The 14,022-nt window shown below is 43.1% G+C and overlaps 2 protein-coding genes across 2 annotated transcripts in view; both read left to right on the top strand.

The window, feature by feature from the left end:
* Window positions 1-14,022, top strand: part of LOC146009675 (RUN and FYVE domain-containing protein 4-like) — a 42,013-nt gene that overhangs the window by 27,050 nt on the left and 941 nt on the right. Inside the window, exons 5-8 of the mRNA XM_083150131.1 lie at window positions 4,548-4,590; window positions 5,128-5,186; window positions 5,278-5,313; window positions 6,818-6,870. Coding sequence (XP_083006257.1) covers window positions 4,548-4,590; window positions 5,128-5,186; window positions 5,278-5,313; window positions 6,818-6,870 — 191 coding nt within the window. The remainder of the gene's footprint in view (window positions 1-4,547; window positions 4,591-5,127; window positions 5,187-5,277; window positions 5,314-6,817; window positions 6,871-14,022) is intronic.
* LOC146008562 (uncharacterized) overlaps window positions 6,817-14,022 on the top strand; it is a 25,931-nt gene continuing 18,725 nt past the window's right edge. Inside the window, exon 1 of the mRNA XM_083147977.1 lies at window positions 6,817-6,870. The gene's annotated coding sequence lies outside the window, so the exon portion shown is untranslated. The remainder of the gene's footprint in view (window positions 6,871-14,022) is intronic.

The following is a 14,022-nucleotide window of genomic DNA, read 5'->3' as shown; positions in this document are numbered from 1 at the left end:
TTGCGCTGGTATGCTAGAATGGTAAACATTATTTTCTGGAGAGGATGGGAGATTGCAAGGTATGTGGACCAAGTTTTACTAGCTACTCATAAAAAAAAAGAATCTGTCCAAACTACCACACATGAACACGTACAACAAGTTATCCTGCATGCCCTTCTTCCGGTTTCTCAACCTTTGAATGCTCCATGTAAACATTCACAATGCTAGGTGAAAGAAGTATATGAACCCTTGGATTTAATAACTGCTTGACCTTCTTTTGGCAGCAATAATCTCAATCAAACATTCCCTGTTGCTGTGGATCAGATCTGTGCAGGAAGAATTTTGACAATTACTTATACCTTTCTTTCACTGCCTCTATAATTGGAAAAAGGTCCCTGCAAAATAACATTGGTCCAGTTACCTATTTATCTGACCTGGGAAGGACCCAGGTCAAGGGCATTTACATACCAAGCATTTTAAAACCTCCTATGTCTCTCAGCCGTGTGGCTACACTATGATTACCATCCCACACCAAGAACATTATAATATATGAAGGTACACATGTACAGATTTTTCTGATCTATCTGGTGGGAACAAAAACCTGGAACTGTATGGGAGCATATGACAATCAAAAATTTCCACCCAAATGCAGTAAAAGAGAAAAAATATATATGCTTTGATAAATTTGTTATATCAGAATGATTTAAACAATTTGTCTGACTGATCGCTGTCTGTTTTCAAGTGTTTAGGAACAATTTTTTGATTGTCATATGCTCCCATACATTTCCAGGTTATTGTTCCCACCAGATAGATCAGACAGAAAAATCTGTACGTGTGTACGTACCTTAAGACCTGTTTACTTGTACATAATATGATACTAGCCCTGGGATTTCACAGACCAAACACACCAGTAAAATCCGATTTATGTTAAAGACCTATCGATTTTTTTTTTTACCTTCCATATCATATTTTGATGAAGCCGGTGCTAAAAGAAAATAATTTATTTTTAAATTAAACTTTGTCAAAATTAAAATCTAGTTTTGCATCTAATGTAGCATTTATTATTCTCTATGCCACAGCGCAATATACATGTTATGTGTTTTATTCTTATTTCAACAAAAACTGCTCCATTTGAATACAAGATGCTTTTCTGGCTCCTGCTTTGATCTCGTCAAAAATTATATTTATAATTATATTTAGTACAGCTGGTCCTTACCCATATTTTTCCTTAGTTTTTCAGTTCCCCTAGTTCTTTCAGAGTATGGCTTGGATATACTTTGATTTTGGTGTTTTTTTTTTTCGCCACCATGTATGCTACAATCACTCAATTTATGTTTATATTGTCTATATATTTATATGTTCAAATATTCTACCCTTCATATCTTTTCCCCCATTGTTCCCGTTATTAATTTTTGTTTTGTACATCCTTTCAAAGTATATGTGTGTGTGTGTATGTGTATGTGTGTGTGTGTGTGTGTGTATGTATGTATATATGTGTATATATATATATATATATATATATATATATATATATATATATATATATATATATATATATATATATATATATATATATATATATATATATATATATATATATATATATATATAGAAAATATAGAACAGAGGGGCGCTCCATGGTGCATGTAAACGATATATTTATTATGGAGGAACAAACACTCCTTAAAAAGGATAAAAGCAATTGCTCGTACCAATAAAAGAACAGTGTGGGCTGGTTACCACATGATAAAACAAACAATACCACGGCAAATCTGCTCCAACCGCATCTCCACTGGCATCAGGTCGACAGGGACTCGCAGACGCTGGGTTGCGCCGACAGGACTCTGAAACCGGTGGCCGGGGACACAGGCAGAAGACAGCGCCGGGACACAGTCAGCACGGGTATCACTGACCAAGCCCTAACATGTTTCGTCAGAGACTTCGTCAGAGGGCGACACTGGCGAAGTCTCTGACGAAACATGTTAGGGCTTGGTCAGTGATACCCGTGCTGACTGTGTCCCGGCGCTGTCTTCTGCCTGTGTCCCCGGCCACCGGTTTCCGAGTCCTGTCGGCGCAACCCAGCGTCTGCGAGTCCCTGTCGACCTGATGCCAGTGGAGATGCGGTTGGAGCAGATTTGCCGTGGTATTGTTTGTTTTATCATGTGGTAACCAGCCCACACTGTTCTTTTATTGGTACGAGCAATTGCTTTTATCCTTTTTAAGGAGTGTTTGTTCCTCCATAATAAATATATCGTTTACATGCACCATGGAGCGCCCCTCTGTTCTATATTTTCTCTAGATTCATACGTCCTGACCCTGGATGCTTGGTCATTTTCCAATTGAGGGAGCTGCAGTCTATATCATTGGACTTTGGTGAAACTTCTGTGCCTCTTTGTTTAAAGGGCTAACATTGCTGGACTCATTAGAGACTTGAAAATCATCAGCGCCACCTGCACTACGGTTTTTTCTATATATATATATATATATATATATATATATATATATATATATATATATATATATATATATATATATATATATATATATATATATATATATATATATATATATATATATATATATATATATATATATATATATATATATATATATATATATATATATATATATATATATATATATATATATATATATATATATATATATATATTACTACTCTAAACATCGGCACTCACCTTTCCTAGTTCTGGGGTGCCCTATGGCTTTTGACCACATTATTTAAATAGAAATTGTAGGGGCTCTGCACTCACTAAATTAACTGATATTAATAAATAGTGGAGATTTGGTTCATGAATTGATCAATGCATTTAAGCCTGCAGCCCCCTTAATGGGACCCCACTTTTCTGCAGGCTCAAAGTTATTACAATACACATAGCTATCACATTAATGTTTGATTCCAGGCATGCTATCGCCCGCAAGGGGCGGGGGTACATGTCCTCCGACCTTTTCATACCCCAACTATCCATGTCGGCGTGGAGTTGATTTTATATAGTGTGGCAAGCACAACGAGCCACCGAGCCCGAAGCGTGGCGAGCGCCCGCGTTTTACTTTACGCTTCGCCCACGCTTCGGGTTGGCGTTGATAGTGGGGGTGGCGTGGGGGTGCATTTAACATTGTAAGCACCCATTAGTGTGCTTATACAATTAAAAATCTTATATGGGGGCCAATTAACATTGCAAGCAACCATTAGTGTGCTTATACAATTTAAAATCGTATCTCATCTCATCTCATTGTATGCCATATACAATGGTATACAATTTTAAATTATATAAGATCGGGTCCCATCGCATCTCATCTCATTGCATACCATATTAAGCCTTATGGTATGCAATGGGATGGGCGCCGTGATAATACACAAGTACCAATAAACAATATACACTAAACATTGGCACTCACCTTTCATAGTTTTGGGGTGCCCTTATGCAGTCAGTGTGCCTCGGCTCCTGATGCTCAGCATCCTTACTCATTGTCACATTGGCAGATAGGTGAAGCTGCAGCACTACACCACTGCCATGCACAAAACCTTTAGCTAAAAAAAATAATATATATATATATATATATATATATCTAGGAAAAGGCAGAGAGAAGGCGCTTCATGGTACAATATCACTTTTAAAAGATTTAATGGACAATAATAAAATCCAGGTACAGGCAGATAAAGACTCGTACCAATGGTAAAAGCACTGTGGGCTGGGTACCACAAGATTTTAAAACATAGCCACAGGCTAAACTGCTCACACGTCTGCGCAGGAACAGGGATCCACCATAAACACCGCTATGCTGGCTTGCAGGGAGGCGTGCAGGGGTATCCAGGAACCACACATCAGTCGTGAAGAGAGAGGGAGCGTCGTAGGCCACACCCTGACGCGTTTCGTCATATAGACTTCGTCAGAGGGCGTCTGACGAAGTCTATACGACGTAGCTACGTAGCTGTCTCCATTTCCTCCAGGGCTGAGGTGAAAGCTCTACCATACGCTGGTGATCCATCCTAAAAAGCTCCTTGATAAAGGTCCTATTGTGGACCGAAACGTCGGGGCAGGATGAAAATTACTATATTGGAATAAAAACTATCAACTGTGATTTTACACAAAACCATTGAGTGTTTTTCAATTGTTGCAATAAGGAGAGTGTCTATAAGTCCCCCCCAGCACGTGGAGGGATTACTGGGATATAATTGGGGCACGTGATTACACACGTTAACCCCTTTTGGACACCCCGGATTTAACTTGGTTCTAAGTGCGAGTGCGGTCTTCTTTGGATATATATATATATATATATATGATTCTTAAGCCAGGATGCAGACAGCGGCACTCTTCTGGGTTTTTAAAGTGCTTTATTTAGCACTAAATAAAGCACTTTAAAAACCCAGAAGAGTGCCGCTGTCTGCATCCTGGCTTAAGAATCATATCAATCTAACCGGAGGGCACCCTGGACGTTGCACCCATACAAGGAGGGCCGGGCTGAACAAAACTTGTATATATATATATATACATGTATATATCAAAGTTGTTCTTTATTTTTCACTAACTTTCATCCCTATCTTGCAGTGGTACGATGCGTTCTCTGTACTAGGAAATGAGGAACACTTTGGTAATTACAATTTCTGTTTCTAATAACCTTATGTGGTGATGAGTAATAATGATTTTTTTTCTATAAAGTTTTTTCTTACGCTATGGGGGGGTATTCAATGTTACTATTCCAAACTGCAAAATAGCTGCTGTTTCCACAAAGAATAGATTAAATTTGCATTCCATCTATTCAATGTTTTTCCTTTTATTTACATTTTTTGTATTATTATCGGAAACAATTGGAAAATACGTGGATCCATGATTCAATGTATTTTTCCGCAGAAACGGATGCTATAAAATTTAGAGAAATGTGAAAATTTTGTGACCATTTTCGCAAATGCAAATTCTGCTTTTTAAAGAGCCGAATCTGCAAATGCAAATCCCGCTGTTTATCTGGAGAAAACGGACAGGATTGAATAGTCAAATCCCCTTATTTCAGAAAAATGGAATACTCCCTTAACCCCTTGAGTGGTGGGTTTTGCTGGGGCAGGAGAAACCTACCAGAGCAGGTTTGTATTGTCTGTATTCACTAACCATCTCTCTCTCTCATCTTCTGTAGAGCCCTTCCTGTCCATGCTTCTAGTGGTCTCACAAAGCACTTTTGCCCTAGATCTACAGGTACTGTATGCCAGTGTTTTTTTATTTATGCCTGCTTCATGCGGAGGTGGGATATGGTTGTTGTAACTGTGATTTTTGTTCTTTTCAACAGAATTCCAGTTTCCTAGATGAAAGCTGGCTTTTACCGGTAAAAATAGCTCTTCTGATTGTCTACATTAAAATATACACTGTGTTGAAAAACACAATTATATTTAGAATATATGGCGGTACTTATATTGTATCTGGGCACCCGATTTTTTGATTGTATGCCTTAAGTTAAGGCATACAATCAGATGCGATGCGATATCGCACCGCATCGCATGCGACCATCAGATGCGATGACCCGATTTTTCCATAGGAATCAATGTTAAAATGGACTGAGTCCATTTTAACATGGAATTCAATGGGAAAAAGGGGTCCTTTTCATACCCCTACTATCCAAGTGGGCATGGAATTGGATATAAACCTGTGGCGAGCGTAGCGAGCCACCGAGCCCGAAGCGTGGCGAGCGGACGGTATTCTGTGTCCCCTCGCGGGGCTCGCTACGCTCGCCACGCTTCGGGCTCGGTGGCTCGCTACGCTCGCCACAGGTTTATATCCAACTCCATGCCCACTTGGATAGTAGGGGTATGAAAAGGACCCCTTTTTCCCATTGAATTCCATGTTAAAATGGACTCAGTCCATTTTAACATTGATTCCTATGGAAAAATCGGGTCATCGCATCGCATCGCATCCGATGGTCGCATGCGATGCGATGTGCCCGATCCGACCCGATTTCTAAATCGGGCGCCCAGATACTACATAAGTACCTATATGGCTTTATCTTTCACAATAAGAATATTAGTGTTTTGAAAATCGATGATAACTGTGGGCTACTTGATTACCAGTTATTTAACCCACAGAGAAAGCTAGTGTTTACTAATATTCATAATCTAATATTAGGAAACAAGTTGAAGGATTCCAGAGCCAGATTATTGGCGGGGGGCCCCTCACGCTGCATTACTGCTCGGATCACCTGCGACACCATTGGTCAGTGGGTTGACTCATCCACTACAGTTACAACAAATAGGCCAAGTTTGTCATCTAACTTAGAGGGGGTATGCAATCCTCCGCTGCTATTTCTAACAGGGGAAATAGTGATGGGGCCCTATTCAATGCTGTCTTTACCAACAGCATTGAAGAGGGATCACGGCAGAACAAGCCCAACTTTAGAAGCTGTCAGGCCCATTCTGCCGATAACGGCACATCTACAATCTACGGCTGGTTTCGCAAAAAAGCCCCCTTTTTTTGCCCGCTCGGCAGGCGGGATACTGAATCCCGCCTGCCGATTTGCTGTCAGGCAAGTTACAGCTGTGATCCAGGATTGCATACCCCCCAAAGACTGGCCTGGGAAATGTAGGTCACCGCCAGTCTGCTGTCAATCTGCATGCTTTGTTGCAGACCATTGGTACTCTGTGGTATGAACTGTTACTCCGTCAGGGCCTGCATCCAGCCCATTGTTATTATGTGAGTGAGAAAGTTATGTGAAGCGTAAAACTAACATTTAAATATAATAGTGTTTATATTTCTTTGCTTGTCTGCAAGTAGTTTAACATATTAAGGGAAACTTTAGATATTTGGGGAAAATACTAATGATTTATGTGTCACCCTAGGTGTGTACCGTTTATGAAACTGTGCCATGCCGAGAACTAGGAATGGTGTTAAGGTGAGAAATAAACAGCCCAATGGCACACATGCATTGTGTGTAACGTTTTACTTTACAACGTCAATTGTACGTGTTCTAATTAATAGCTACATTTCACATAAACTTTATCTACAGTATGTATCTATCTTTCAAATGCCCATGCAAAGCTGTAATCTGGGGTCTTTGATATAGAAATTACACATAGCTTGAGTTATCCAATGTTGCAAATTTCATTTGTTCCATACTTTTGCAAATTTGCTACATATCGATATACCTTTATCCATATGCATAAGGTATATAGGTATACATTACATGGTGTATCAAAATTGCTACAGAGCGTTTTTTTCTAAATAAACCTTTTATTTTTTGCCTGTGATTTTTTTTTCATAATTTTTCCTTGTCAGTACAATACACAAGAAGCATGAAAATATTTAAAAACTAAATTAAAAAAATCATGCAACAAAAGGTTAATCTGTCATTAGGAAATTTGGTGTGCAGCAGGTCAAATACATCAGCGGTGCTTGGGAGTGACACCTGGGGTCCTGTGGGAAGGCTAAGGAGTATAAGAAGTGAGGCTGATTCTTCTGTGTCCACCTTTCCATACAACTTAGCCTTTTACTAGCTTATACTAGAGATGTTCAGGTTCTGATTTACTCTGTTGTGTACGGATCACAAAACGGCATCCTATTGGCTATCCGACTCACATGTCTTGAATAGCCAATAAAATAAATCTTATCTAGTTGTACTAGTTTTGGCAAAAAGAACCGAATAAATGCAATTTGCTCATCTCTAGTTTATTCTAATGAAAGAATCCGTCTTCTCTGCAGTAAAAATCTATGCAGCTGCATGTGGAAGCCTATCCTGCCCACTTTTCTGCAGCTGTCATTATTAGCATCGGTACTTACACACGCCTCCTATCCTGTTTTTAGGTCTACAGTGTCTAGGTTGACAAAAGGTCGACATTTAAATTGTCGACATATGAAAAGGTCAAAATTTCGGTACTTGTTTCCTAGCACGGCGCCCACGATTTTGATCGAAGTGCATCTTATGCAATCACATTGCATGCAATATAGCGGCATGCGATGCGATTTTTAATTGTACAAGCACCCTGATGGGTGCTTACAATGTTAAATGCACCCCCATTGTCAACGCCACCCCCACTTTCAACGCCAACTCGAAGCGTGGTGAGCGAAGCGTGGTGAGCGAAGCGAGCCCGCGAGGGGCGGCGGTACACGTCCTCAGACCTTTTCATACCTCCACTATCTACGTCGGCGTGGAGTAGATTTTAGGTAGTGTGGCGAGACCGAAGCGTGGTGAGCGCAGCGAGGGGACACTGATTACTTTACATGTATTCCGCATCCCCTCGCGGGCCTCGCTTCGATCACCACGCTTTCGGCTCCTATTCCGCGTCCCCTCACGGGGCTTGCCACGCTTCGGCTCGGTGGCTCGCTGAGCTTGCCACACTATCTGAAATCAACTCCGACGTGGATAGTGGGGGTATGAAAGGTCAGAGGATGCGTACCACCGCCGCTCGCCACGCTTCGGGTTGGCGTTTATAGTGGGGGTGGCGTTGACAATGGGGGTGCATTTAACATTGTAAGCACCCATCAGGGTGCTTGTACAATTAAAAATTGCATCACATGCCATTTGCTGGCATGCAATGCTATGCGATATTTAATTGCACAAGCACTTCTGCTAATTTAATGGGAAGATCGCATCGCACGCATCGCACACCACCAAATACAGTATGCGATGGGCGCAGTGCTAGGCTACAAGTACCGAAATTTCTTTTTGTTTTGCTTTTTTTTGTTCTTTTTTTTTATAAAAATTTTTTTACGACTTTTCCAAACTTTCACATTCACGTGGCTTCCAATTGGGAACAGTAAAGTGTACTGAGATCAGCAAAGTGCCATGCCCGTAGCATCCAGGTGTCCTAAGGCGAACTCAGGGAGGACAGAAACCTCCCATGGAGCATAGGACAAAAGCTCATTTGTTCTTGATTTTCAGTATGATTACAGACCATGAAAGTGGGGCCTCACGATCCTTCAGAAAAGTTACCTATGGCGAGTGAAGCTAATCATGTGCTACACTAGATGGGGGGTCCATGTCGACATTGGCACCAGATAAACTTTTGTTAATGTCAACCTTTTGCATGTCGACTAAGACACTGCAGACCTTTTCATCCACACCCCAACAGTCCCATGCTGGTTGCAAAAGCTCTGGCTTAAATAGATGTCCCATTTCCATCAACGGGCGGCAATTGAACAATGTAGTCGGCTTTCATCCCCATGACATTCCCATGAAATATAAGAGTTTTGTATGATTGCATGGTCGCCACCCAGACACCGCCATTTCAGAGGAAACGTGTTCTATTGACCGGCAGATAAATCCTTATGCAGCAGCAACCTCCAACTGTGTGGATACCTGACCCTCTACATGCCCAGAAGCCGATTTCATTCTTTGGCACATGAGCATTATGGCCCTTATTCTAAATCGGACGGTACGGCCCGCGTGCGGCCGTACCGCCGATGTTTTTATTCTGCACATGCGCAGAGGTCAATCTGCGCATGTGCAGCCCCCTTCGCCGCAGACGGATTTCGTCCGCCGCAAAGGGGGCGTATAGGGGCGTGAGGGGCTTCATACCCTCATTTCCCTATGTGTACGCCCCGCGTTTCATGGGCGTTCCCATGCAAACGCGGGGCGTATGCATGGTAATGAGGGTATGACGCAACTCATGGGGGCGGAAAGCTGACGTCGCCGGATGTCAGCTCTCAGCCCCCATGCAAGCTATCACACGGACGATTGTCCGTGTGGTCTCAGCTTGCGGGAGCTGCTGGGGCGTGCGGACCTGCCTTCGATGGTCGACGACCATCGAATGCAGGGGGCAGCTCCCACCATGGTGGAGGCGTACGCCTCCACCATTTTTATGCGGATCGCCAGCCGTCCGTGTACGTGGCGATCCGTCTCGTGGGCGGGGATTGGTTTGTGCGGCCGGAGCACCGTGTGCGGCTCCGGCCGCACCAACCAGAATAAGGGCCTATGTATGTCACTGCCATACTCGGTAGACTAGGTCATTTGGGGATCATTTTAGAGGAGTTTGCTAAACACATAACTATGGAAAGATTTTTGTTGATATATGGGTACTCCCCATTTAGCATACTTTAAATGACAATATATTTGATTGTATATCTAGGTAATGAAAGTCCGACCTCTTCTGAAAGTTGAAAAAAAAAAAAATTATTGCTGGAGAAATCAGTCCATCAAAATAACCCTACCAGTCAGTAAGCAGCAAAGTTCCTCTGGTCATGAAGCTGTAATATACTGTACAGTATATGCCATTAAGTGCAGATGTGGCTTAATATTAAGAGCTGTAGCCTTCAAATTCACTATATAGGACTTGGAACACACCCCAAAGAAATTCTTTTTATCTCATCTTATCTGTGGCAGTGTCACTTAACTGTCAAAACGTATTGATTGTGTCATTTTAAAGGGTGTAACCAGGTTTGTACTCTGCAACACATCACAATGGACTCACCCTCCAACCTGTAAGATCGTAATGCCACTGCAGCAAGGCATACAGCCATGTCAGTAACTGGTTTTACTAGTTCTCCTACGTCCTGGCAAACCCTTACTTCTTTGTCTGCCTTAAAGTGCTGATTTAATTTTACATATTGTAGACTTTTCATGGCACTTTTATATTTGTGTGACTATACAAACAGTGGAAACTTTTTTCTCTGTAAATCAGACTATGATTCATAAGATACATTTTAAAATGAAACCATATAAAATCTAAGTTAAATAATATTAAATTAAAACTTGTGAAAGTCCCTTTTACAGGGTTCACCAACTCCATTCCTTAAGGAACCTTAACAGTACATGTTTTTCATACTCCACTGACACATTTTAAAAGATCCACAGCCGGGCCAGTGCTAGGGTGTTCGGCGCTCTCCATCCTGATGGTCAGCAACATGGAGTCGTGACCCCATGCTGAGAAGGTCAGGACCCACTTTGGGGTCAGGACCCACAGTTTGAGAACCACTGCAGTAGCACAACAGAACCAGTGACGCAACTAGACATTTTGGTACCCTCTGCCAGAAAAGAAATTGGTGACTTCCCCACCACCACAGTCAAAATAGGGAGAGTGCGCGCCGAATGTGCGCAGCAAAATGTAGGAGCGTGGCTTCATGGGGAAGGGGCGTAGCCATATAAAAGTACTAATAGCATCGAATGCCCATAACACATTATACCACACACAGTAATGCCAATTATGTATTATGCCACACATCATGATGCCCCTTACACTATATGCAGCACACTGTAATGCCCATTACACATTTTGCCACACAATGTAATGCTCTTTACACAATATGCCGCACACCATAATGCCCATATGATATTACGACACACATTATGCTCCACGCAATGCCCCGAGTACTCCTGCATATGCCTACATAACGCCCACAGTTATTGACAGTAGCAGCGCAACTTATACTATACATAATGCCCACACCAGTTGCTGACAGTAGTAGTATTATTTATACATAATGCCAAGGGCGTAACTACCATAGGTGCGAGGGGTGCAGCTGCTATGGGGCCCAGAGCTGAAGGGGGACCACCTTTGCTGTGTAAGTAATATGTTTTATATACATTTATCACCATCAGTTGCTAAATAGTTGTCCCTTACAAACTTTTGCTATGGGGCCTATGAATATCTAGTTACTCCTCTGCGTAATGCCCACACCAGTTGCCGACAGTAGTAGCGCTGCTTCTACATATCACCCACACCAGTTGCCGACAGAAGTAGCGGTGCTTTTACATAATGCCCACACCAGTTGCCGACAGGAGTAGCGCTGCTTGTACGTAATGCGCACACCAGTTTCTGACAGTAGTAGCGCAACTTATACACAACACCCACACCAGTTGCCGACATTAGTAGTGCTGCTTATACGTAACATCCACACTAGTTGCCAACAGAAGTAGCGCTGCCTATACATATGCCCACGCCAGTCGCCGATAGCAGTAGCGCTGCCTATACATAGGCCCACACCAGTTGTCGACACGAGTAGCGCTGCCTATACATAACACCTGCACCAGTTGCTGACAATAGTAATGCTGCCTATACATAACACCCACACCAGTTGCCGACAGCAGCAGTGCTGCCTATACATATGCCCACACCAGTTACCGACACTAGTAGTGCTGTCTATACATATGCCCAAACCTGTTGCTGACACTATTAGCGCTGCCTGTACAAATGCCCACACCAGTTTCCGGCACTGGTAGTGCTGCCTATACCAGTTGCCAACACTAGTAGTGCTGCCTGTACATATGCTGACACTAGTAGCGCTGCCTATACATATTCCCACACCAGTTGCAGACACTAGAAGTGTTGCCAATAAATATGTTCACACCAGTTGCAGACAGTAGTAGTGCTGCCTTTACATACAGTATGCCCACACCAGTTGCCGACAGTAGTTCCCACACCAGTTGCAGTTCACTTACATATTACTCCCCTAGTTCAGGGCACTTTAGACTGGCAGCTCATCCTCTCCTGCTTCTTTTTTCATAAGTCTTGCTCCCTTATAGCTCCACCCCCTACATCTGTGTAGCTCCACCCCCTCTGGTCATTAGCCCCACCCCTTTTCTGCCCCTGCTGCCATTGGCGTTGACCAGGGTGTTTAGGAGCAGGGAGAAAGCTCTGTGCTGCTGCCTGTCATGCAGTGTGAAAGGCGCAGCAGCAGCCACAGAGGAGAGCAGGGGATGTGGAACAGGGAGAGCGCCTCTACTGCCCTGCATCCTCTGCTGAGCGGGAGCGCCGGCCCTGATCCATAGGTATTAATTATTTCACTTGCGATTCTCATAGGAGACCTGGAAAACATGTACTGTTATGAGTAACACTGCTCTAATCTATAACATTTTCAAGTAAAATAAAGATCTGTTCGGGATACATACGGATGACTGGTGGTCAGTATACCAAGGCTGGCATTACATAGGAGGGAATCACAACACAGGTCCAGAAAATATACTTACCTTCCCTCTGCCAACCCCCCCCCCCCCCCCCCCCCCACCTTCATTCTAGCAGCCTAAACCTAACCCTCCCACCCTGCAACCTAACCCTAAGTCCCCCCACTAGTGGCTAAATTGCATAAAAACTACAAGCATTATCACCTATATTATAATTGATGGTACTTGTGTACTTTCACGGCTCCCACGAGGTGCATCGTACAGAGAAAAATCGCATCGATGTGATGCGATGTCATTTTTCACAGAAATTATGGACATGAGTTGACATCATGTAAAATGCACCCCAAATGTCATTTTTCACACTGTACCACCCCCACTATCAACGTCAACCCGAAGCGTGGCGAGCGCAGCGGTACGCGTCCTACGACCTTTTCATACCCCCACTATCCACGTCAGCGTGGAGTTGAGAATAGAAAGTGTGGCGAGCGCAGCGAGCCCTGCGAGGGGACATGGATACCTGTAAAGCCCGCGAGGGGACACGGATACCTGTGAAGGTATTCGCGTCCCCTCGCGGGGCTCGCCACGCTTTGGGCACGGTGGCTCGCTGCGCTCGCCACACTTTCTATTCTCAACTCCATGCCGACGTGGATAGTGGGGGTATGAAAAGGTTGTAGGACGCGTACCGCTGCCCCTCGCGGGCTCGCTGCGCTCGCCACCCTTCAGGTTGGCGTTGATAGTGGGGGTGGTACAGTGTGAAAAATTACATTTGGGGTGCATTTTACATGATGTCAACTCATGTCCATAATTTCTGTGAAAAATGACATCGCATCGCATGAGATCTTATAAAAATGCATAAAAACACGGGAAAATCGCATCACATGCCACTACATATGGCATGCGATGGGAGCCGTGAAAGTACAAAAGTACCTAATTGATTTATTTTTTAGCTTCAATAATTTTCAGAGTTTCAGAAATAAATATTGACAACAATATGAAGGTAGGGGGAAGACCAAAATAAAAAAGGGGGAGGGGATATGACAATGAGATGTGGTCAAAATACCAGCAGTTGGGTTTATGACAGAATATTGATGTATCCTGCAGGTAAGTACTGGGTTTGGTTTTAGGCACTTTTGGGAGGTTTAGAGGTGGGGAAATATAGAGCTAGGCTTCAGGAGGTGGAGGTTAAGGTCAGGCTACGGGAGGGAGATT

Source organism: Crinia signifera, chromosome 6 (genome assembly GCF_055691185.1).
Source record: "Crinia signifera chromosome 6, ASM5569118v1, whole genome shotgun sequence".
Lineage (NCBI taxonomy): Eukaryota > Metazoa > Chordata > Amphibia > Anura > Myobatrachidae > Crinia > Crinia signifera.
This window is presented reverse-complemented; position numbering and strand designations above follow the sequence as displayed.